At 33.0% G+C, this 25,374-nt stretch overlaps 1 protein-coding gene across 13 annotated transcripts in view; it reads left to right on the top strand.

Annotated features, from left to right (window-relative positions):
- Osbpl8 (oxysterol binding protein like 8) overlaps positions 1-25,374 on the top strand; it is a 243,010-nt gene that overhangs the window by 150,957 nt on the left and 66,679 nt on the right. For 6 of the 13 annotated variants that reach the window (XM_074083963.1, XM_074083967.1, XM_074083964.1 and 3 more), the window contains 2 exons: positions 1,832-1,868; positions 8,079-8,216. In XM_074083963.1, the coding sequence (XP_073940064.1) occupies positions 1,832-1,868; positions 8,079-8,216 (175 nt within the window). The remainder of the gene's footprint in view (positions 1-1,831; positions 1,869-8,078; positions 8,217-25,374) is intronic. The other 7 variants (XM_074083969.1, XM_074083971.1, XM_020170948.2 and 4 more) reach the window with 3 other exon arrangements.

Below are 25,374 nucleotides of genomic sequence, written 5' to 3'. Positions count from 1 at the left end.
ATGAGTCTTCTGGCTAACCGTTGAGGTTGGGAAAGTCCCTGTTGGGAAACTGTTGGTTATTATACCAAAAAGTAGCTTCAGCCATTACCTCAGGAAAATGGTGGAGTGGGATGCTTGGCAAAAATGTACCCAGATATAATGCTTTGCTTATTCTCCATCTCCTTTGTGTTATTTTTCCCTTTCTGCCTCCTACCCCCATCTTAAATGTATGCTGGAATAGATAGTATCTATTTCTATCATTATTGACAAAATCAGGATTTGTCTAGCAGAATCATTTGTATGTGACACATTCTTGAAAGTAAAATGTTGAGAGTAAGTATAATTGGAGATTTTTGGAACAGATATTCAGAAGTTACTGTGTACACTAAGAGTACACAGAAATAAATCTGAACAGAAGTTAACACTGTGCTGTTCATAAGGAAAATAACACAATAGAACTGTGTAATGAAAATGAGCTTATCAATCTTTTACTCCAAATAGAATATCTAATCTAAAACCTGAAAACATGACTGGCTTTGTGAACTTAAATATTCTCAACTATATGTATATATGATTAGATCACTGCTTTCCTTTGAGAAGTTATGGTAAATCTAGGAAAACCAGCAATTATTCATGTCAATACAGTAAGTTTGTGTGCTTGCTGGGCAGGGGCTCTACCACTTAAGTCACATCCCCAGTTCTTTTTGCTTCAGTTATTTTTATAATTCCCTCACTCTTTTTAAATAAGACTTAAAAACAATGTAATCAGTGGGAATTTTTTGTTTTTGTTACTACTTTAGTTTTGATATGTTATTGTACTTGGTGTCTGAAGTGAAAGAAAGCTGAGAACTCTGTTCTTACCAAGGCTGACCAAAAAATATTTGTCTATGGGCAGCATTTAGAATAATTAATGTTAAAATGTTACTAGAGAAAAAGGTCAGCAGACCTTTTCCTGTTTGTTTTAATTGGTTATAAATTCTTCATTCAAGAATTGAATCTTCTGCCTGGTGTAGGGATACACAACTGTGATCCCAGCACTTGGGAGGCTGAGGCAGGAGGTTTGCGAGTTCAAGGCCAGCCTGGAGTACATAGTGAGACCTGTCTTGAGTGTAAAAAAAAAAAAAAAAAGAAGATTTGAGCCTTGTGACTTCTTCAGAACCCAGTATCTTCAGATAATATGCTTGATATTTTAGTGAGATCTAAGAAAGCTTTGTCTGTTTAATAAAACTTATCTGTCTAATAAATACTTCTCTTTTGGATAATTTTATACCACTTGAGAAAATTGTTCTACTCTGTTGATGTGTTTGTAGAAGCTCTGCACAATGCTTGGCATGTAGTAAGCACTCAGTAAATGTTCATTTCTTTTTGGTAGAAGAAACAAACTAAATCTCTATGTAGTATTGTATTTTGTGGCTTGCAGAACTAATATTTAATAACAGATGAGTATCATATTTTTAAACCAACTGAAATGTAGGAAATGAATAACCTTGGCTTTCTCTTACATTTCTAATTTTTTTTAACCACTCCTCATTCCTATCTTGAATTAGAATGGAAAGTAACTTTTGACTTAAGTAATTTCCGAAGTAAAATACTTTGATGATTCTGTTTTTCTCTTTCCCACATTCATTTCTTATAATTAAAACAAATATTTGGTAATACCTAAGCCAATATTTTTGGTATGTAAAAGGAAATACAAGTTATGATTTTAGGATGATGTGCATGTGCTTTCTACTTATAAACTAATGCCATTTTCCTTGTCCTTTTGTTTCACTGCTGCTTCCATCCTGATGCATTTTGCTTCTTCCTCGTTTGGACTGTATTTGTTTGCTCCTCATTTACTCTGCATTAAAAGCTTCTTGGTGATAGCAAAGATATCCTTGGGCCATCAAGTAAGTAGCTACAGTTTGAATGTCATGTTTGCAGACGTGGTAATATTTTGATGTGTACTTAGAAAAGGCAAGTGATACTTGTTTTGATTTCCTAAATTTTCTATTTTTTTCTAGGTGTTAAAATTTAAAGAATAGAAATGGTCTAATCAGTTAGTGTCCAGTGCCCATCTGTTCTCACTGTTTATCTGAGATTGATAGATGGTGTTTGTATTTACATCCTTTGTGTGTGTGTGTGTGTGTGTGTGTGTGTGTGTGTGTGTGGTACTGGGGTTTGAACTGAGGGCCTCCCACTTGCTAGGCAGGTGCTCTACCACTTGAGCCACTTCACCAGCCCTTTTTCTCATTGGGTATTTTCAAGGTAGGGTCTTGAGAACTATTACCCCAGGCTGGCCGTGAGCTTCCACCTTCCTGATCTCTGCCTTCTAAGTAGCTAGGTTTGTAGGTGTGAGCCATCGGTATCCAGCTATCTTTGCATCTTGATTACCTGTAGAATGCATTATTTAGTCGATTGTCTAATTCATAATTTAGGACCTCTTTTTCATAGTATTCCTTTCTATAATCATCACAGGGCATAAATCAGACTATGTTGAAGGTTAGTGATAAGGAATTCACTGCCGTAAGAGTGAGAAATACTTTTATTTTGCCAAAATTTTTATATAATAATTTGGTCATGAAATTTTTCTGTTTTGGGGATTTTATAAGTAAAACATGCTTTACCCTAGGGATTTAGAATATTACTCTTGAAAATCATATCCATTTTACCTCAGTAAATTTTATGAGTCTTTTGTTAGTTTGTTTTTGAGGATAGGGGCCTTGTGCTAGCTTTTGAGGATGTACAATGAATAAAACATGTCATCTGCCTCTAAGGATTTTTAGAATTTAACAAAATCATAGAATTACTGAAGCAAAAGGAACTTTACTGATAATCTAATAAAATACTAATTTTATGGATGAAGCTCAGTGGTATTCACCTAGCATGTACAAGGCCCAAGATTCAGTCTCAGACATGAAAAAAAAATTTTTATGGGTGAAGAGACTGAAGGTAAAAGCTTAAATATCCAACAAGCTACAATTGGTTGAATTTGGGTCCAACCCAATAATTAAAATTTTACTGCATCATAAATTAGAAAAGTTTTAATTTTATTGAATTGCAATATAAGAAATTATATTGATTTAGGAAGTTTTAGTATTTATCTCTAAATAGTTCTTTAAATGTTCAAACCATTTTGCTGCTCTAGGGCTCATTTTCTTTAGTGACCAGAGGAAGGGACTTGGGAAGATTATGGCAAAGGTTCCTGTTGCTATAACATTCTTTGGTCCAGATCAGTTACTATTTTCCCTGGTACTGATTAGAGTATTATGTAATTTTTTCTAAAAAGAGATAATTTAAAGTCATATACTAAAATTACTTTTTAAATCCTTCATTGTAGTAATTCATAATACATTGTTATTAATCAGTATAGTAAAATTTTAAAGTAGAAGAAAAGAATGCTAATCTCCTAGATTGTACATACAAATTACTTATGACTTTAAAAAATTACCTCATCTTTTCATGGCTTCCATTTAGCTGAAGGACAAATACCAGACTTTGAAGGTTGTAAAATTCTCTATATTTTGTTATTGATGAGTTGAATTCAGAAAGTAAAAAAGCTTTAAGATTCATGTTCTCTTTAGAAGGTGCAGCTGGCACGTTAATTTGGTACTATTAGTTATTCAGGTGTGATTTCTATTAAGATGAGTAAAGTTAAATTAGTAAAGTCCTTGCTGTAACAAGTACTAAGTGCTGTACTTGCACTGTAAGTAGAACCAGCAGAGGGCACTGTTGCATTGTGTTTAGCAGGTGAGTCAGATACAGTTTCTGACAATTGAAACTACACTAGAGTTGCATAGTGATCTATTCAGTCATTTAGCAAGTATTTGTCAGTTTTGTGTTAGTGGACATGGACAAAAACAAAGTCATTGCTTTTCTTAAACTTCTATTCATATTTCCCACTATTGTGAAAATAATGTGGGACATTGTAGTGATTTGTATGTTATGCAGAACCTCTTTTGTCTGTATAGTTATCAATATTGTGAATGGTGTGAGACGAAACAATTAGAATGATGACTTTCTTTTTTATGTGTAAAGAAGTGCGCCCTCTGCATTGCTATTTCTAGATACTGTCTCACTTCGAGATTATCAAAATCATTCATTATTACTTTAATTAAAAATGGATTAGAGAGGCAGGTCTAGGGGTGCATGCCTGTAATTCTGGCACTCAAAGAGACAGAGGCAGGAGGATTGTGAATTCAAGGTCAGCCTGGGGTACATAACAAGACCCTGTCTCAAAAGCAGTCAATCTCTCCTCTCTCTTCTCTCTTCTTGCTCTCTTTCTCTCTCTTTCTGTCTGACACACACACACACACACACACACACACACACACACACACACACACACACACACACACACACTGGATTTAGCAAGGGGATAAATAAGAACCAAATTCACACTTAGAAGTGTTTCCTTATTTATTTAGTGAAATTATTTAAAGCATAGATATCTGTCTTACTATTATTGAAGTGTACTTTGATTCCACTAGTGGTTTTTCTTATATTTTAAATTAGCTTTAAATGTACTGTGTGAATCATATAAACAGTATGTGTATGCCATGTGTAAGTGATAAGCCTAAACAAACAGCAAGCACATACTAACCTATAACTCAAACTAAGAACTAGAATCATACAAATGCCTTGTGCCTTCCCATCTACTTCTGTTCTCTTTTGTCTCCATGCCTTTCCTGAAAGGTGATGACTAGGTTGTACTTTCTTGTCTACCATTCTTTGTTCTTTTATAAACATGAGTTTTTTGTTGTTCTTTTTAATTGCATGTGTATCCCTAAGTTTTGCTTGGCTTTTAATGTTGTAAAAATGGTATCATAGTGTATGTAAGTTTAAATACTTTTTTGTAGTTATGCTGTTATTTCCAAAATTCAGTCATCCTGTTTGGTATAGTAATACACCATTCCTTTTGAGTGCTATATACCATCTCATCACATGTCTGTGCCGTGTTTTATTAATCCATTTATTTTCAATTGGTGAATCTATAAGTTGGTTTGCTTTTTGCTATGATCAATAGTATTGCTATAAAATTGTTATTCTTATCTCTTTGTATACACATGTAAGAGTTTTTGTAGGTAGAAATGCAAAAATGGAACTGTTGGACCCATAGAGTATTCTGAAATTTAATTTTATATAAGATAGTTCCAAATTGTTTTCTAAAGTGCCTATATCAGTTTGTAGTCCACCAATAGTTTTTTTGATGATCCCATCCTCATCATTGTTTGATATTATGCAGCTTATTAATGTCATTTTTACTGAGTATATATTTCCTTGTGATCTTGATTTATGTTTTCCTGATTAATAAGAAGGAAGAACATTTTTTCATAAACTTACTGGACATTTGCATTTCTTCTGTGAAATAGTGTTCAGTTTTTTTCCCCCATTTTTCTATTATGTGGTTGATCTTTTTCTCATTGATTTATGAGAACTTTTTTCAATATCCTGCATACCAGCCCTTTGTTAATTATATATGTGGCAAATATATTTTTCTGTTTTGTGCCTGTTCAGTTTCATTATGGGATCATATGATTAAGTGAACTTACAATAGTAGAATTTATTCTTTGGTTTTTTTTTTTGGGGGGAGGTAGTGCTTCCCTAAATCTTTTTATAAAGGAATCATTGCCTATTTCTCCTGTATAAAGATACTTTCTTAAGATTTTCAAGTTTTGCTTTTTCTATTTGTTTAATTTTCCTAGAACTGTTCTTTGTGTGTGCTGTGAAGCAGGAACCTGTTTTTCCAGTATGAATAGCCAGTTGTCTGAGTATTCTTAACCCAACAGTCTTTCTTTGCCTGCATCTGTTGCATATATGGGCTACACATTTGTATGGGTCTGTTTCTGAAGGCTCTCTGGTATGTTGTTTAGGTCAGTTTGTTTTCTCTGCATCAGTATCATGCATTTTAAATTTCAGCAGTTTTTTTTTTTTTTTAAGGAATCAAATGAATCTTGGATTTGGTAACTGAAAGAGCCAGTATATATACTTTATGCTAATGAAGTATCATGAAAATATAAAGTTAGTTGATTAATCCTTTGAATAAAATTTTATTGAATACCTTTAGTATACAAGGAAGCAACAGTACCTCAGTATGCCAGTAAACATATCAGGAGCTGAGAATTTAAGGGAAAATAAGGCAGAAAAAGCTCTTTGTTCTCATGGAATTTAAGGTCAAGTGGAAGAAAACAGACAGTAATCAAATGATACGATTTCAGACAGTGATACTCAGAACTACAATGAAAATCATGTAGCACAATGTGATAGAGTACAACTGTGGAGTGGTAAGCAGGAACCATACCAAAAAAAAAAAAAAAAGACCCAGATAAGTTGTGCTTTATTAAAATAAGAACTTACTTATCAAAAAGCCCTATGAAGAAACCAAAGGGCTTTTTTTTGAAGATGAGGTTGGAGCAGAGACAGCAAATGAGAGGAGCTAATAAAGTGAGGATCTGGGGGAGGAATGGTCCAGGTGGAAGGAACAAGAAATATAAATACCCTGAGACTTGCAAAGTAGCATTTTTGAGGAGTGTCAAGAAGGCCATTATGGCCAAATGAGTGACAGGAGAATGAGGTTGAAAAGATAAGCAGGTGTCAGTCCTGTGGATTTTGTTATAGGTATAATGGAGAGCCAGTGAAGATACTTCTTCATGGTGCAAATCTGATTTATGATCTAAAAAGATTATTCAGGCTTTGTGTGGAAAATGAATCTATACAGCATGGCAGCAAGGTAACAAGCCAGTAGAAGTCTGCTACAGGTGGGCCAGTAGAAAGATAATGTGACTTGGATCAGAGTGGTAGTTGTGAAAGTAGAGAGAAATAGTAGGACTCCAGATAAATTTTGAAGTAGAGTCTAAGGATTTCACAGATGTTGGTTGTGAAGTGAGAAAGAAAAAAATCAAAGAACATACTTGGGGTTTTGGCCTGAGAAAATGGGAGAGGAAGGGTAGTGATGACAATACCTGAAAAGGAGGAGAGGAGGGTTTGGTGTATAAACAGAAGCAAGAATTGTGCTCTAGGTAAACTTGACAGATGCTTGCTAAGTAATAGCGAGGTGATTAGAAGGCTAGCAATTGGATATGTGAGTTTTAATTTAGGGGATGCAAATTTAGGGGTTATCAGGCTATAGATTTTTTTGACTGGTGCTAAAGTACTTTTTGTATCTTTACTTACATGATAAGTATATTTGTCTTCCTATTTTTATTTTGAAATACAGGGAGCTAAATTATAATTTTTAAAACTTTGCAGACCAAGTCCTTCTTTCTTAAGATGAAACGAAACTATCTGAAAGCACATAAACATAGAGTGAAAGAAGATGGGCATCCTAGACCCTTGACCCAGCATGCCCTGTTCCTTCATTTTCATTTTTCTTTTCCATCTTTTGGTATTGCTCCCCTCTATTGGTACCATAGACAAAGGGTGAAAAACAGCTTCAAAACATTGTTTAAATTGATTATTGTGATAGAAAGCTTTAAAAAGACAGATGTTGGAATCAAATGGTCCCAAGTTAGAATCTTGCCTCTATTATTTATAGACTGTTTAGTCTTAGACAAGAAAATCTGTAAACTTTAAGTTTCCCCATTTGTAAAACAGGAATCCTATATACTTTTTATCAAAATTAGAAAGTAGAGGAGAAATTCTAGTGAGTGTAAAATACTCTTTTACACTGCTAATTGTGTTTTTTTACTGGTTAGTAATCAGTCTGGGTATTCTGTCATATGCTCTTTGACTATTAGTATTTTTCCTGTGAGATGACTTTGTCTTTCTCATGTTGTTCTCTTGGCAGATATAAAGAGTTAATAGCACAAGAAGGGCACACAGTAAACCTTGTGATGTTCTTCATTATCATTTGGAAGTGTATTTTCATTTTTATAATGTCTGTCATTTGTATACTTATCTCATGCCATCAGTTCCTTTTGGATTTATAGTAAACCAACTTAAAAACAAAATGATTATGTGAATTTATTAAAATATTAAAGTAGTAAAATGACTATTTTACTACTTTAAATAGTCATTTTAACACTAAGGGCATTTCAGTCGCAGTTCAATTCCATGTTGTTAACTATGTCATATAAATCTTTAAATTTAGTGCTAATTATTTTTTTTCCTCTTTTCTTGAGCTGTTGTAGCAAATAGTGACGAATCTCAACTGTTGACACCAGGAAAGATGAGTCAGCGCCAAGGGAAAGAATCCTATTCAACACCAACTAAAGATTTGTACCAGTCATCTCTTAGTCCAGCAAGTCCTCACAGCCAGGGTAAGAAGTGATAGTTAGGGGATTTTGCTTGTTTGTTTAAGGGAAAATTGGAGAATGATGTTTGGGTCTATCATTTTCTTTTTTTAAACTATTGGGTTTTATTTTATTGGTGGGATTGAGATTTGAACTTAGGGCCTTATACCTGCAAAGCAGGCACTCTACTGTTTGAGCCCCATCTCCAGTCAGTTTTGCTCTTGTTATTCTGGAGATGGGGTTTAGTGAACTATTTGTCCAGGCAGGCCTTGAGCCAAGATCCTTCCAATCTCAGCCTTCAAAGTAGCTAGGATCATTGGCGTGAGCCACCAGCACCTGGCTTAACTGTTTAGTTTTATAGGGTTTTTTTTTTTTTTCCCCTTTGGATCATTCATAATAGTTCTGGGGTGAGTACATTTTCCCTTAAAATCCTTTACTTTCTCTTATAACACATTTTGTTAGTTATCCCATTCTGCACTTCAGTGATACTCTCATCTTTTGGTCTTACGACTCCTTAACACTATTCAGGAGCACTTGAAGAGTATACTCTTCATGGTGTACTGTTTCTCCCTACTTCCACGATTTGCACTTGATCTAAGTCATCATTACCTATTTTAAGTTTTTTTATTGAAAATCCCAAAGAGGTTCTGTTTATGTGAATTGCATCTGTTGATATTTACTGAATTATAAATTAAAACTGAGGAATTTAAAATTTTTATTGTTAATTCACCTAAGAGAACAATTAAACATGTATGTTAATATAAGTAACATTTTCCCTATCACCTCATGAACTTACTCTGTGTTCCGAATGTTCAGAGTCCTCTCTACTAGCTATTTTGAGATATACAATTGTTGTCAACCATAGTTATCCTACTGTATTACAGAACATTAAAAGTTATTCCTCATCACCAATCACAGTGGTCATGTATTAGATGGAATAGTATAGCATTGTGGAAACTATGAAAATTTATATAGCAAGATGAAAATGATTACTATGTTAGCATTTGTTACTTGGTTGTTGAATGTGTTTTTGAATTGTTAGTATTTCTGTTGCCAAAATGCTTTTTTGAAGACCTGGAAATGAATATAAGATGAATACTCTGGTATAAATAAGCTTCATTGAGATAAAATCCTGAAACAGTGAAGCTGACCTGGGTTTTCCATTCTGTGCACTTACTAGTTTGACTATAATAGATATTGTTCATTTAATTTATGTACCTGTGTATTACAATGTTTGGAAATCTTTAACTTGGGACTTAGTAAGCAACCAAAAGGGTTAATGATTAAAACCACCCTCCCTTATATCTACCATGATCATTTTTCAAATAAACAGGGAAGATGAAAAAATAATACAGTGAACACTAATAATATCCATTGTATAGCTCTAAGAAATTATTAATCTGAGCCTGGTGCTGGTGGCTTATACCTGTAATCTGAGTTATTACTTTGGAGGCACATTTCAGGAGGATTGCAGTTTGAGGCCAGCCCAGGCAAATAGTTCAGTTCACGAGTCTCTATCTTGAAAAATAGACAAAACAGAAAAAGTCTGGTGGGTGGAGTGGCCTACCTAGCAAGCGTGAAGACCTGAGTTCAAACCCCTAATACCACCAAAAAAAAAATATATATATATATATACTTATATATATATTATATATATACAATATATAATTATATTATTAAATATATATATATTAGCTTGTTGAATTAGCTTCATTTATTTGGGGTGGAGGTGGAATATTTAGAGTAATTTACAGACCTCAGTACCCTAAAACATTTAATATATTGCTAAAAATGAGCATTTTCTTAGGTAACTATGAAATCTTTATTACATGTAACAAAATTTATAATAACCTTATGCCATATTCAGATTTCCCCAGTTGTCCCCACGTCTTTTTGTAGTAGGCTTATTGAAACCAAATAAGGTTCATATATCATACTTATTTTTTTGTAAATGCCATTACATCTTTAATGCTGACCAGTCTTCTTGTTTAGTTTCGTTTCCTTTTGTGCCTTTGACTTTTTAAAGAAACTGGGCCAGTGTCCTAACTTGCCTGTTTGCTTTCTTGAAGTACTGCTTAGTTTGTATGTCTACCTTCTATATTTTCTGTAAGTTGAAAGTTAAATGCAAAGGATTGGTTATATTCAGTTGCCTTTTTGGGCAAAGATACTTTGTAGGTGGTGTGCAGTACTTAATGCTACATCATATAAGAGAATTCACTTAAATACTTGATTGTATCACTATATCACATTGGGACATTGATTCATAGGTTAGGTGATGATAGCCTGATTCTTCTTATTGAAAATAACATCTTTTCTTTTTCTGAAAGCAAAATGGAGATGATACATGTGGTACCCAGCAGAGATCCTATTTCACCATCAACTGTTTTTTTTAATTCATTTTTTTTTTGAATGGGAATACAGTTTGAACTCAGGGCTTCTTGCTTACAAAGCCTGCTTTTTGAACCACACTTCCAGTCCATTTTGCTCTGGCTATTTTGGAGATGGGGATCTTATAAACTGTTTTCCTGGGCTGACCTTGAACCAAGATTCTCCTGATCTCAGCCTCCCAAATAGCTAGGATTATAGATGTGAGCCACTGGTAGTGAACTCTCCACCAACTCTTAACCTAAAGATGTCCACATACATCTTTGTACCTAAAGATGGTAATTAACTGAATCAGTCACAATATTAGGAGTTAAACAATGGTGATTTTTAATTTCTTTCATTCTTTTTATGTTTATTAATGAAATTTTCTGTAAAAAAGAGATCTTTTTCGCCTTAAGGAAACTTGGTAAATTTTGAGATACAATTGCTACAATGAAGACAGCATAAATATTTGTTTCCAGCTAAATACCAGTTTTTAGATTAAAGAGATAATTTAAAGTCTACTTCCCTTGGTGATCATTTGATTATAATGAAGATAAACTGGTAGAGGAAATAAATGTCTGAAAAAGCCTCCTTCATATGTTTACCATATCTCAAATATGCATCATTTGTATTTCACTTATGAATGGAAAGAATTAGAGCTCCAAAAACTTATTGATGGCGATTAACATTTAAAACTCTTTATATTTGTAAGTGCTTTATTTTTACATACATTAGCTCATGGAATTCTTATAAGAGCCTATGGTATATAAATCATTATTCTTCCCATTTTACAAATGAGGGTATTGATCAGTAGTTATGGAAAATTTTCTTATCCAAGTTTATATAGTTAGTATGGAATAGAGTTAGAATTTGAACCAAGATACAACTGGAGCTTGTTTATTTTAAATTTCAGTCAATTTAGTCATAATTTTTTGAGACTTAAATTATCCAAAATTTAATTCTCACTTCTGTGTTTTTTTTTTTTAACATAATCCCATTATTTTCACATACTTTGTTTAGAGATTTTTTTTTTCATTTCTTTTGGGTAGCAACTAAGAGTACAATTTCTCCATAATATGGCTAAACATATATTTTATAAGAAATTGCCAAACTGTTCCAAAATAATTATACCATTTTTGCTCTCCTGTTAGTAGTGAGTGAATAGCCCAATTGCTCTACATCCTTGATCTTTCTAATTTTAGTCATTCTAGTGGATGTGTAGTGGTGTTACGTTGCATTTCCTTAATGACTAATGATGGTTGAGCATCTTTTCATATGCTTTTTGGCCATTTGTGTATCTTTTGTGAAATGTCAGTTCATGTTTTTGCCAATTTAAAAATTAACTTTTTGGAATATTGCATGTTTTCGCTCATATGTTGAATCTAAACCTAAAATGATGATGATGATGGGACAGGAGTGTAAAAGGTGGACTTGTCTGGGAGAAAATCAGTGGGGGATGGGGGGGGTAAAGAGGATCAATATATGAAGTTAGCATAACGAAACCACCAAATACTGTTTGTAAGAAGCGGGGATGAGGAATGTGGGTTAAGAGAATATATAATAGAGGGAGTGAACTTGTTCAAAGTACTTTACAGTACCTGTGGAATTATCACAATGAACTCCCTAGTACTATTAATGTATACTAATAAAAAATGTAAAGTAAAGCAATTGCCTATGGAAACTGTTTTTAAAATTGGCTTTTTGTATTACTGAGTTTTTTAAGTTCTGTATTTTAGTATCATCTGTGGGTATCTGTATATATTGTTTTTTTTCTAGTCTTGGCATGTCTTATAATTGCCTTAATAATTTCTTTGATAGAGCAGATGGCTTTAATTTTGCTGAGGCCAGATGTATCATTTTTCCCTATAATTTGAGCTTTTTTTTTCTTTTTTTCCCCTATTAAGGAAATTTTTATCTACCTTAAAGTGGGAAAGAATATTTTCTGTGATTTATTTTAGAGTTTTACAGCATCAAGGCTGTGATTTCTCTCTTCATTTTCATTCTATCACTATTCTAGGTCAGGCCTTCATTATTTTACACCTGTATTACTTAGTACCACAAACTCATCTGCTGTTAGGACCTTGCCTTTCAATATACCAGGTTCATCTTTCTTAAACAACAAAGCAGAAATTATTGTTACATATTAAGTGAGGTTAGGATGAGGTAGAGGTTCTTAAATGGTCAGAGAATACATGATCCTATAAAGTAGATCTTTGAAAGAAATAACACTAATAAAGAGAAATAGAAAATGCCACTTTTTATTATTAAAGCTGGTAATTAAAAAACTAGCTGGATGCCTGTATTTATGTCATGCCCATTCTCAAAAAGGCAATGATTTGCTGTTGCCTAGGAAGTGACACCTAAAGTCCAGCTATGACTGACTACCTGGGAACTTTGCTTTGATACAGATTCTACTCCACCCTTTTTAGAACCTCTAGGATAGGGCTCAGTAATGTGTGTTTATAAACCTCACCAAGTGTATCTGATGTAGCAATGTTTGGACTAACAAATGGAAACCAGCAATCTAAAACATGTAAATTACAGCTTCTATAATCTGATAGGCAAGAGTCTTAGAATGTCTGATTACTCTTCCAATTTCGTCTTTTATTTTTCCTCATAATCTAGCTAGATTGCTTTCTTTCCCACTCCCCAGCCAGACTGCATTTTTAATTTTCCTTCCACTGTAGAATGTCCTTCTCCCTTCCAATACTGCTCATTCTTAAAGATATGGTTTAAATCTGTTCTCCTTTATAAGACTTTCTCAGATGAGACTGTTGTCCTGATTTTCACAATTCTTATGTCAGTGCTTTTGGGATTTCATAATGTGCTGCTTTGTATGGTCATTGTAGCAGGGTCTATTTGCAAACCCAACATGAAGACTTGCCTTAAATTGTGTGCTTAATAAGTGATTGATTGCATACCATTAATTCAGTAATTTCAACTAGTCTTGCTCTTGTTTTCTGGCTATGTCTCCTTCATGCATATTGACTCATAACAACTTAATGTAGGTCATCTTTACTTAAAAACAGTTCTTAAGTTTTCTGCAATGTAGTTTCTATCTTTTAGAATTTTTCTTTTTCTTTATTTCTTTTTTGATTTTTTGGAAGAGCTGGAGAGACTTGTGTCTCCTAACTAAACCTACATGCATCAAGATAAGGTTTTATTTGTTATATGTTCATAATATAGTGACGAGTCAGATTATTTCAAAACTTGTGTATTTTCCAGATCATTTTTCTTATTCAAAGGCTATTCCATCATACTAGTCTGAATTTAAATAGTCTCAAATAGGAGGGGATTTGTTTTATACTGACTTATTTTGAGCTTAGTGTATTTGAATTGTTTATCAAGAAAGAAAGATATGTAGACTAATTAAGCTTGTTTTCTTCCTTTCCCCTCTTATTTTAAGTAAGGGAGTACCAAGGAGCCTAGAGACTAAATTATGCCTCATCTCATGGGTAGATCCTCGGTTCCCTCTGGGTCATGTTTGAAATTGTTATCAAGTTTCATAATATACTGTAACTTGTAGCTGATCTTCCATTCTTGGTAGTAAAAAGCAATTTTGTATGCTTTTGTTTTTAAGAAATCATCTTTTAGTTGCAGTGCTTTGTGAGAGAATATGTAATGTTGCTTTGCCAAAAGTTAAATGAATCCATTTCAAACCAACTTTTTTTTTTTTTAAACTGGGAATTGTACATAGGTCTGTGAACTTGGTAGGCAAGCATTCTACAACTTGAGCCATACCACTAATGTTTAAATTTTTGAATTTTTTAAGAACAAAACTTTTGCCTGATTAATGTTTTATCAAAATTAAGTTAGACTACACTACTATTATGTTTCTTGTTCCTTAGCAAATTCCCTTAAGCCTACAAAGTCCCTTTACCTTGAATGCTCTGGCAGCATTAAAAGTGATATGACTTTGTATAACAACTTAATAGAAAATTTCAAGTTAAGGGATATTTTCTTTGAGAAGACGTTTACTAATGTAAAGATGTATTAGATTCCCCAGGGTGACAATGTTAGACATTGCTTGTATAATCTCAAATGAATAACAGAGTACCTTCATTTAAGTGGTTCACGGATAAAAGGAGAACGTGAAAGTCACTTTCTTCCATGAATCGAAGCAATTCTTCCTTTCTTGGTAAGACATTTGTATACTAATTCTAAACATAACATGTAACAAATGTGTTCTTGAATATATGAATTATATTTCATGAAAATTATTTTAGCTGAAAGAGGACTTGAATTTTTCACCCTCCACTATCTTAATTTTTCCCCTAAATAGTGTGCTTTTGTTTGCAGTCATAAGTTATTTTTGCTAGAAATAGTGTAAGTTAGAGATTACATGGACTTTCTTTTGAGTTTTTGAGTCCTTAATGCTTTAGATTTCTGAAATTACTTAATAAGACATGGTGGTTTTTTGTTTTGAAATTCTTTCTTTTGGGGTACTTGCTTCATAGAACTATGCCAGTACCTACTAAATAGTAAAAAGCAGTATAATATTTGGTAAATTAAGAAAATAAAAACAAAATATTTTAAAATCTCTTTTGTACAATGTTACAATATCAGTATTTGTTTCTATGCTCCTCTGAGAAAACTAAAGTAATATGAAACATTTATTGAGAAGTAAGAATGAATAATCCTTTATTTTAAGCTTCTTTACAAATATGAGAGGAGTTTGACTTATTCTTGCCTACCCTTTAAATTGCTTCTTTTATCCAAGCAGAAAATGACTGCTAAGAATGCTAAAAGGTATATTTTCCTTGAAAAATGTCTTTTAAGATATATTTTTAAGATAAGGTTAAAGGATGATCAGATATTACCTGCACAAGGTTCTCAGCTCTTTTTTGTTGAGATTACCTCCTTTGTTTTGAAAGTCTTAGAGATCACGATCTCCTTCTTAACAGGACTGGCAAAAGAGTTTCATCTGTATAGTTGGCTGCTATAATTTTCCTTTTCTTCTTTGAGGTACATGGAGTCAGACTTTCTATATTTTTAATAAATATATAGCAAAGTTAATATCTAATTTTACCAAGTAATATTTGCATAATTTCTGGGAGGAAGTAAACAGTAACTCCGTAGAATTTTTTTCCATTTCCTTTAGTTGTGATTTTGAACAGATGTAAATTTTATTTTATAATGGAACATTGAAATTTTAGTAAATTCATCTCTTTCCATATGAAAGAAAGATGTTCATGACAGATGACAAATATTCCCTGGAAAGTACAAGGGTCTCCTCTATCAAGTTGGCTTTTACTAAGTCTGCTTGACACATAGTTTTGTACTGGAAAGCAAAACAACCCAAAGGTGATATTAGGCCCTGCCTTTATAAATTTAACTTGTAGTTGGGAAGTTTAGGGGAAAGAAAGTAGGAAAATACTATGTAAGGAAACATGAAAATATATAAATAAATGTTCAGTTCCACAGTAAATGGCAAAGTAGGTACTTAAAATTTTTCTAGTAAGAGCCTCAAAATGCTAGATAAAATGTTTTAAAACCTTTTTTTAAATTGTAGTTGAACTACTAGTAAAATAAAAGAATTAGTAGGAAGAGGAGAATTATTTAGAATGTGGGACTTTACCTCTGGAGCCAGCATTTGTTCTGACTGGCATCTGCTAGTTGCTGAAGGTCTAAAGCTTGAGTTTTAGTAGGAGAAAGGAGTAAAAGACTGACTCTTTCATGATAGAAATTTGGATTGATGATCTCTCCTCATAAAATTAGAGTTCCCAAAGGTAGGATTTTTAGCAAATTAACTGGAAAACATGCCACAGAGGGAAACTATGGTATATTTGCCTATCTTGGTCTTGATTCTGGATAGAATGGGGATAGGGATATCTTCCTTGAGAAATCCTAAATACAAGCACATATTGATGTGAACTTGGGGCAGAATTCATAATATGTGGCAAAACCAACCCAAATTTAGTTTAAAACGACCATAGGATTAGTGTGCATGGATGCCTGGAAGAATTGATACAAGTCTTATTTAGAGGACAGTGTCAAAGCACAGGCCTCAAAGAATTACATATGAGCTCATAATTAAAAAAATCAATAAATAAAGCAGCAGAAAGGTACCATATGTACCTATTAGAATGATTAAGCTCTAGACCACTAACAGCACCAAACTCTGGCAAGGATATGGAAAAGTTTATAACATACGAGGTAACATGCCACTATAAGAGAGAATCCAAACAAACTACTGGCTATCCAGTTATATAAAGTCTGTACCAACTGTAATTATCAGTTACAGAATGTAATTTAATGTGTGAGAAGCAGTGCTGAAGAGATAATACTGAGACCCTTTCAGAACTAATGAAAAACAACAACCCTCTGATAAAAGGGGCCCCACAGTTCCTAAGCAGGAAATCCAAAAAAATAGTCCTAATGTTCATATTTGACCGGAAGGAAGACTGCAAAGTAATGAATTAAGCATTTAACTTAGTTAGAAAAAAAAATTAGGGTAAACCTAAAGTAGATAGAAGGAAGGAAATTAAGAGAATAAATTAGATAGACTATAGAGAGGTTGAGAGGAAAGACAACAGTAGTCCAAAACAACTGATCAAAATATCAAACCTTTGGTGCGAAAGAAATATTACGGATGAAAGGGGGACACAACTAAAAATATAAGCATGTTTAAAAGATAATGTCATAAAATCCTTAAGGCCAACAAATTTGAAAAATTAGATGAAAGGAATAAATTCTAGAAAACTATTGCTTCTAATACTAAATTCTAGAAATTCTAATAATAAATTCTGTAAAGATACATTTGATATATTTACATATGCCACAGTGCACCCCCAGCACAACAATTAAAAAAAAAAAGTGCTGGGACTACAGGCATGTGGACCACTATACCTGGCTCAGAATTTAAAAGAGAAAAAAATTCTAATTGGAAGATGAAAACAATGACAAAAAATACTTGTTTCTGAAGTTACCTTTGACATCCCTTCTGCAGGTTAAGTGATAGCTCTCCTCCAGTGTCTTGACAATACTGACTGCATTCTGTAGTGGTAGTTGCCATTGGACAACTGATGAGCTTTTCCCTCCTCAGTCCTACAACCAGCATGTCTGTCCCATGGACAGAAGGGCGATTTATTTTATAGTCAGTGAGCAATATAAATTCATTTTTGGCAACTGCAAGAAGTCAAATCTTAAAGGACCCAAGTCTAGTAGATAATTATTCCCTAATTTGATCCCCTCATTTTGTGGCAGAGACTAACTGCCCCTTAGTATCCATACCTTCCCTCTTGAGCAGTAGAATCCCTCAGGTTTTAGCCAAGTACATGGCAGCCTAGCTAGAAACTGTATTTCCCATATTCTCTTACATGGTCATACACCCATACCTAACTAAGAGAATGTAAGAAGTAATACAGGTATATTCTGAGTCTTAAGGAAGATAGTTGCCATTTTTTCCTCTTTCTCTGTTCTGGGCTGGTATGTGCATATCTTTAATCTTGCAGATCAGAGAAACCCCTTGTAACAGGGGTCAGTGAAATATGGGCCAAATACAGTCTAATTTTACTCAGTACAGAGCTGAGTATTTAAAAGTTCAAATAAATAAAAAATAATATTTTGTAACCCATGAAAATGATATGAAATTCAAATTCCAATGTTTATAAATAAAATTTCATTTGAGCACAAAAAAGTATTACTTCCCCAATGTAATGACTCAGTAATAGAAAATCTAGTGGTTTTTAATAACCTTTAAAGTAATCTGATTAGTAATATATATTACTTTTACAAAGAAATTTTGAGGACAAAATAACTTTACAAAAAACTTTTACCAAACATTTAAGGAAAAAAATAATTTCAATCTCACATTAATGCTATAGTTTATCCTAAAAAAACAGTTCCCCCTCTGACACACACATATTCCATCATCTCTGAAGTTGGATTGAACCTTTATTGATGCTGTTTTGCAATCTGTGTTAGTCATTGTATTGTTAAATACTTTCTATGTTTTATGACTTCTCTAAAGACAGAAATGTAGCCTGTAAGTGATGACATCTTATAAATGTTGAAATACAAAAAGAAACATTCCCAAAATGAGGCTTGTATATGAAAAGCAGACAAGGACATTACAGGAGAGAAAAATTATAACATATTATATTTTCTATATCATAACCCTAGATACAGAAAAATCTGAACAAATTATTACCAAACTGAATCTAACAAATAAATATCATATCCACATTGGAGTTGTTCCAGAAATACAAGGTTAGATATTAGGAACCCTATGATTTTCACTTAGTATTTTAACAAATTAAACAAGAAAAACTATGTCATCCTCCTCCTAATAAAGAAAACATATTTAAAATATTTAACATAAATTTATGGTGAAAACTATTAGAAAACTAAGACTAGGAGGAAACTTCTTTGGTCTTGTGAAGTGAGAATCAGGAACAAGAATAAAAGATGTGTATTATTTATACTTTTTCAACATTGTACTTGAAATTTAGCCAGTGAAAATGGTAAGAAAATAAAAGTGAAGAAAGGAACAAATTTTTCTCTTTTTTGCAGCCAGTATAATTGTCTACACAGATCCCTCAAATGACAGAAAAATACTAAAATTATCAAGTTGCTTTATACACATATTTGTGTATATAAATCTGTGTGTATGTATGTATGTTAACTGCAGTTTTGTGTATCAGTAACAAATGGTTAGAAAAATGCAATTAAACTGCTACTTAAAAGTAACACAACTAGAACCCAGTGGCTGATGCCGGTAATCCTAACTACTTAGGAAGCAGAGTTGGGAGGATTGCAGCTTGAGGCCAGCTCAAGCAAATAGTTCGCGAGGTCCCATCTCCAAAATAACCAGAGCAGAATGGACTGGAAGCATAGCTCAAGTGGTAGAGCACCTGCTTTGTAAATGTGAAGCTCTGGGTTCAAAATCCATACCCTCCCCCAAAATAACAAAGTAAGGTCCATAGCAATCAGTCTAACAAGAGATGTGAAGTATTTTCATCTTGGAAAGTATGGCACTAAGATTATATATTCTGAATAATTGGAGGCACCATGTTTATGACAAGAAAATTCAGTATTATTTAGTTCATCTTAAAATGATTTTATAGAGTCAGTACATTTTGAATCCATATGTCAATAGGAGTTTTCTTCAAGGTACCCGATAAGGTCATCCTTAATTCTCTAGGGATAGTAAAGGTCATAAAAGAGTTAAGACACTTTTTAAAAGCAGAACCAGGCAAGGGATGGAGATTTTCTTTACCATTTATTTAGTACTAAACTATCATGCACACTCTAGGAAATAAGACAGCAAGTCTTAGTGATAAAACATAGTAGTGAACACACAGAGACTTAGGACCATAAAGGAAACCCAATATATGACATATTACTCAATAAATAATGTTGGGAGAATTTAGTTATACATATGGGAAAAATGATGAAAGTAGATCCCTCTCTTCTACCATACACAAAGTCAGTTCTACGTGGATTAAAATGTAATTTTAAAATTAAAAAATAAAGAAATATGTATCTATAACCTTGTTAAAGAAACAAGACAAGTGAAGGACTCATGTGGATCAAGCTAAAAATGTGAAAAATCCACTGGAAAAAAGTCCAAAATACATATTTCACAAAAGAGGTGGCATGGTAGCCAGTGAAGGTGTAAAGATATTCTGTGTCATTGAGATTCACTAATGAGAATGAAGGCCAAAGTGAGTTGCTGTTGCAAAAACCCAGTTCTTAGTTTAGATTTTTCTTTGTTTTTCTGTTCTGTATTTCATTTATTGGTTCTTTAATCTTTATTATTTCCTTTTTTCTCTTAACTTTGGGTTTATGTTTTTGTTCTTGTCCTAGTTAGTTGAGGTTTAAAAATCGATTTGTTTTTTTCAACATGGTCATTTATCACCATTAAATTCTGTCTTAATACTATTTTGTTGCATCCCACATGTTTTGGTAGGTTGTGTTTTTGTTTGTCTTGAAATATTTTTAAAATCCTCCCTTTAATTTCCTTTTGGCCTAATGGTTTAAGAGTTGCTATTTAGTTTACACATACTTGTGATTTTCCTTTTACTTTACTGTTATTGATTTCTGGTTTCACTGCTTTGTGATCAGAAAAAATAACTCCAGATGATTTTGGTCTTAAATTTGTTAATAATTTTTTGTTGCCTAACATTTGTCCTGGGAAACGTTAATTTGTATATTTGAGAAAAAAGTATATTTTTCTGCTGATGGGTAGAAAATTTTATGTGATAGATCTGTTTGGTCTACAGTGTTGTTTAGTTCTGTTATTTCCTTTTGATTTTCTGTCTGGACAGTCTGTTCTGTATACAGTAGAGAATTGAAGTTTACTAATATTATTGTATTACTATCTTTATTTACTTTACATATATTGAATGCTTTGATGTTGCATACATAGTTGTTAATAATTGTTCTATTTTCCTGTTGAATTTAACCATTTTTGTCATTACATAATGACCTTCTTTGTATCTTGTAACAGTTTTAAATTTAAACTGCTCTCAGTACATCTGCCCAACTCACTTTGAGTCTGCATGTGTTTTTAAGTCTAAAGTGAGTTTCTTGTAGGCACCTAAAGTTGGGTCTTATTTATATCCATTCAGCCACTCTTTACTTCTTTTGATTTAGAAGTTTAGTGTGTTTACCTTTAAAAGAATTATTGATAGGTAAGGACTTATTCTTGCCATTTTATTAATTGATTTCTATGTGTCTTATAGTTCTCATGTTCCTCTTCTTTCATTTCCTTTATTATTTGATGATTTTTTTAAAGGAGATTTATTTATACAAGTTTCTGTTGAGAAATCTGCTTACAGTCTAATAGGGGCTCCATTTTATGTGACAAATGGTTTTCTGTTGTTGCTTTCAAAATTCTCTTTATTGTTGACTTTTGACAACTTAATTATTATGTGTTTCAATGAAGATCTCTTTAAGTTTTATTTATTTAGGTTTTTTTTAACTTCAAGAATCTAGATGTTAACTTCCTTCTAAACAAACAAACCCATCTATTCTTTCTCTGTTCCTTCTGAGTCTCTCATAATATGAATATTGGTTTGCCTGAAGGATTTCTATAAATCCTCTCTGCTTCTCCAGTTTTTTGGTTCCTTTCTCTAATTTAAAATGACCTATTTATGAGTTCACTGTTTCTTTCTTTTGCATGTGTGAGTCTGTTTTTGAAACTCTATTGAATTTTTTATTACAGTTACTGTATTCTGTATTTCAGGACTTCAGTTTGGGGCTTCTTATGTTTTGTATGTCTTTCTTAAACTTCTCATTTTGTTCAAGTATTGTTTTCCAGGTTTTGTTAGGTTTTCTATCTGTGTTCTGTTTTAGCTCATTAAGCTTCTTTTAGACCCAACATTTTGAATTCTTTTCAGTCAGCCCTTGGTATGATTTGTTTAGCTCATTAAGTTCTTTAAGACAGTTGTTTTGAATTCTTTTCAATCAGCTCATGAATATCATTTGTTTAGGATCAGTTACTATAGCACTATTTGTTTCCTTTGATGGTATCATGTTTCCCCAATTCTTTATGATTTAGGTGGACTTGCGCTGGGGTCGACACTGGAGAAGCAAATGCTTTTTGCAGTCTTTACAGCAAAGGACTTCTCTTACTACTTTCTTGGACCTATGAGATTGTCTCTGATGTTGTAATTAGCAAGACTGGAGCCCCTTTTGTGGCTGCTGGAGAGACTGGTTGGCAGGCCTGTGATGTGAGGCATAGATGGGCATGGTTCCTGTTTGTTTCCTGGGTGGACAGGACTGTACCTTGAAATGTGATTGATCAGACTGGAGCCATGACATACGACTGCTGCTTCCAAGGTGTTTGTTGGATCTGCAGATGGTAGGCCTGTTACTACAGATATAGATGGGTTTGGCTACCTGTAGATACCTAAGTGGACAACTGGCAGTTAGGACTAGTAGAGAGGGACTAGAACTGGGTCACAGGGATGTTTCAAAATCTACAATTGGTCTAGACTCAGTGGGCCTGTCACCAAGAGTATCAGTGGTCATGGGTTCTATAAGATGAGTTCCTGGGAAGACAGGACTACCTCTAGGCCATGGTAGGGAGTCAGGAATGAGGTCACAGCTAGTACCGTCTTTCTTAATTCTTGTCTTTGAGCCTTACCATAACCCGCCCTCCTCCCCCACCCCAAAAAAAAGAATGGGATTCTGGCATCTGTGTTAGCTGGCTGGCTTAGGAAAGAAAGGGAAAATAAATGTTATTTCTAGGCTGGAATTTTAATCTTGACTCTTGCTCATTTACCATATAATCTTGAACATGTGTCTCTCTGCCTGATTACTTTTGTCTATAAAACCAGGATACTACTCCTTTTGTATATCCTGTTGCTTGAATTTATTGAATACATGTTAAACTCCTTACAAAAGGATATTATTTGTTATTTAATTGTGGGGTAGTATTTTGATGGTTACCATTCATAGGTACCATTAATTTAGTACATTTTCAGTTAAATAGATTTCTGTGAATAGTCTTAGAAAACTAAGCACCTTATTAAGGTCCCATTAGTCCCATATACTCTATGGGAATGGAATCTATTGTTTCAATCAACTTTTAATGAATATAGTCATACATATACATATTGAAAGCTCAACAAGAACAGAAACTAGGGACTATTATTCATAGCTCTCTCATTTGTGCCTGACATATTTCCTAACTATATTCCTAACACAAAGTAGATGCTCACTAATTTTTATTTAGTGAATTAATTCATGTACATATATATTAGTTAATTTTTATTTTGTGAATTAATTATCTACATATATATATATATATATATATATATATATATATATATATATATGTAAGTGAAGATCCTAAAGAATTTTTCGTCAGAGGAAAGTGCACTCTTACACTTCTTAGAGATAATGTGGATATATGGACAAGAACAATACCTGGTCTAAAATTACTGTAAGCTATTCTTGTAGTTTTGTATGTATATTTGCATGTATTTTCATGTGAGAAAAAATTTAAGGTTGATAATGGTGAATCTACAATTGTTAAAATGTAGGATAATAAAACTGCTTTGCATAATTTTCAGGGCATTGTTCATTAATGAGATTTTACTAACCATAGGTAAGAAATTAATGTTGCTCTATTACAGGATAGACATTGATAGAGGGACTTATTGCTACTTTAAGTAATCTAAATTCTCTTAAATCCTACATTTATTGCCTTGGGATTCAAGTTTATAGTTTTATATACTTAAATTTTATCATAATTTAAACTAATGTATTTTCTCATGAGTATGTACATGATACTTCCCTAGGATTTAAATGGATTTCCCAGCTACCAAGTTAGATGTGATTTCAATATATCAGGCATGTTTGCCATTCCTCTCCCTGCATCCCTGCCAGTAGAATTGGAGTTTGAACACAGGGCTTTGCACCTGCAAAGCAGGAGCTCTACTGCTTGAGCGACACCTCCAGTCCACCATTCATTCTTTAAAAAAAAAAAAAAAAAGAGTGATGGTCTGGAATTTGTCCAGATAGCTCATTAAAGTTTAAAATGAGTGAGATACTTTCTCCAGTCCTGTTCTTTTGGGTATATAGAAAGAAAAATTAAAACTAACCATTTTCTCTGAGTCTGTAACAGATTCTACTGCTCTTTTTTTTTTTTTTTTTTTTTTTAAACAGCTCTGGGGTTTGAATTCAGGGACTCACACTTGCTTAGGCAGGAAGGAGCTGTTACTGCTTGAGCCACTCTGCCAGCCATATAACAGATTCTAGAGAATCTTTTTACTGATCTTTTATGGTATTTGTCTGTGCTCAAATGCTTATCATTTTAATATGGAAAGAGCCAGTAGATCAGAGATAATATATGTAATTGTCTTTGGTGGCAAAGTATAATAAAATTTGATAGTGCTTTTCTAATACTGGATTTCAAAAGAGATGTTGTTGACATCAGTGTTTTGACCATGACTCTTAGTAGGAAGTACATTTTATAGCACTACCCAAAACATAATATATAATTATATAAAAACTAAAATAAATGATTCATTAAACAACTTGCTCTTTAACATCAGCATGTGATGTACTCTGCTGTTTTATATCCTGATGTATTCTATTTAATTTTTAAAATCACCGTTTTTGACCCATCAAATTGACTTTTTGACTTTCCAGTGGTGGTGACTTACATTTAAAACAATACAAAACACTTTTTTGACAGTATTGGGGTTTGAACTCGGGGCCTCAGCTCTGCTATGTAGGCACTCTACCACTTGAGCCATGCCCCCAGCCCTTAAAAAAAAAAAACCAAAACTTTTAAATAAGTCTGTTGATCCTCAGATCAAAGTCTATTTCTAACATAAAAGCCTCACATAACTTTCAAAACTACTATAATAGTCCTTGGTTCTTTAACTGTTTTTCATGCATAGGTTATGTAGTTCGAAATTGGAGAAGTAGTACATTCAAATATTAACCAAGATTGTTCAGTATTTGAATGTAGCCAGCATGACACAGACCAGTGTCATTAGACACTATTAGCATAGTTTCATCCTTAGTCTGACTTTTAAATTACTACAAAACCTATAGTGATTATAAGTAATTCTAAAATTAATTTGAAGGGCTGAGTATGTAACAGCAGTAGAATGCTTGCCTAGCATGCAGAAGTCCATTGATTCAATCCCCAACACAAGCAGAAAAAAATTCTAAAATTAATTTGAAATCACAGAAGATACATAAAATGTTTTAAAAATACATCTTTGCATCTTTAGAGTAATCTAGATTTTAGTTTTGAATTATTAGTACCTATAGAAATAAGTTTTGTTTTAAATAGTAGTGTTTTTCATATCCAAGGAAGCAGTATTTATGTTCCTCTTATAAAATTAATGCC

This window comes from Castor canadensis, chromosome 8 (genome assembly GCF_047511655.1).
Source record: "Castor canadensis chromosome 8, mCasCan1.hap1v2, whole genome shotgun sequence".
NCBI lineage: Eukaryota > Metazoa > Chordata > Mammalia > Rodentia > Castoridae > Castor > Castor canadensis.
This window is presented reverse-complemented; position numbering and strand designations above follow the sequence as displayed.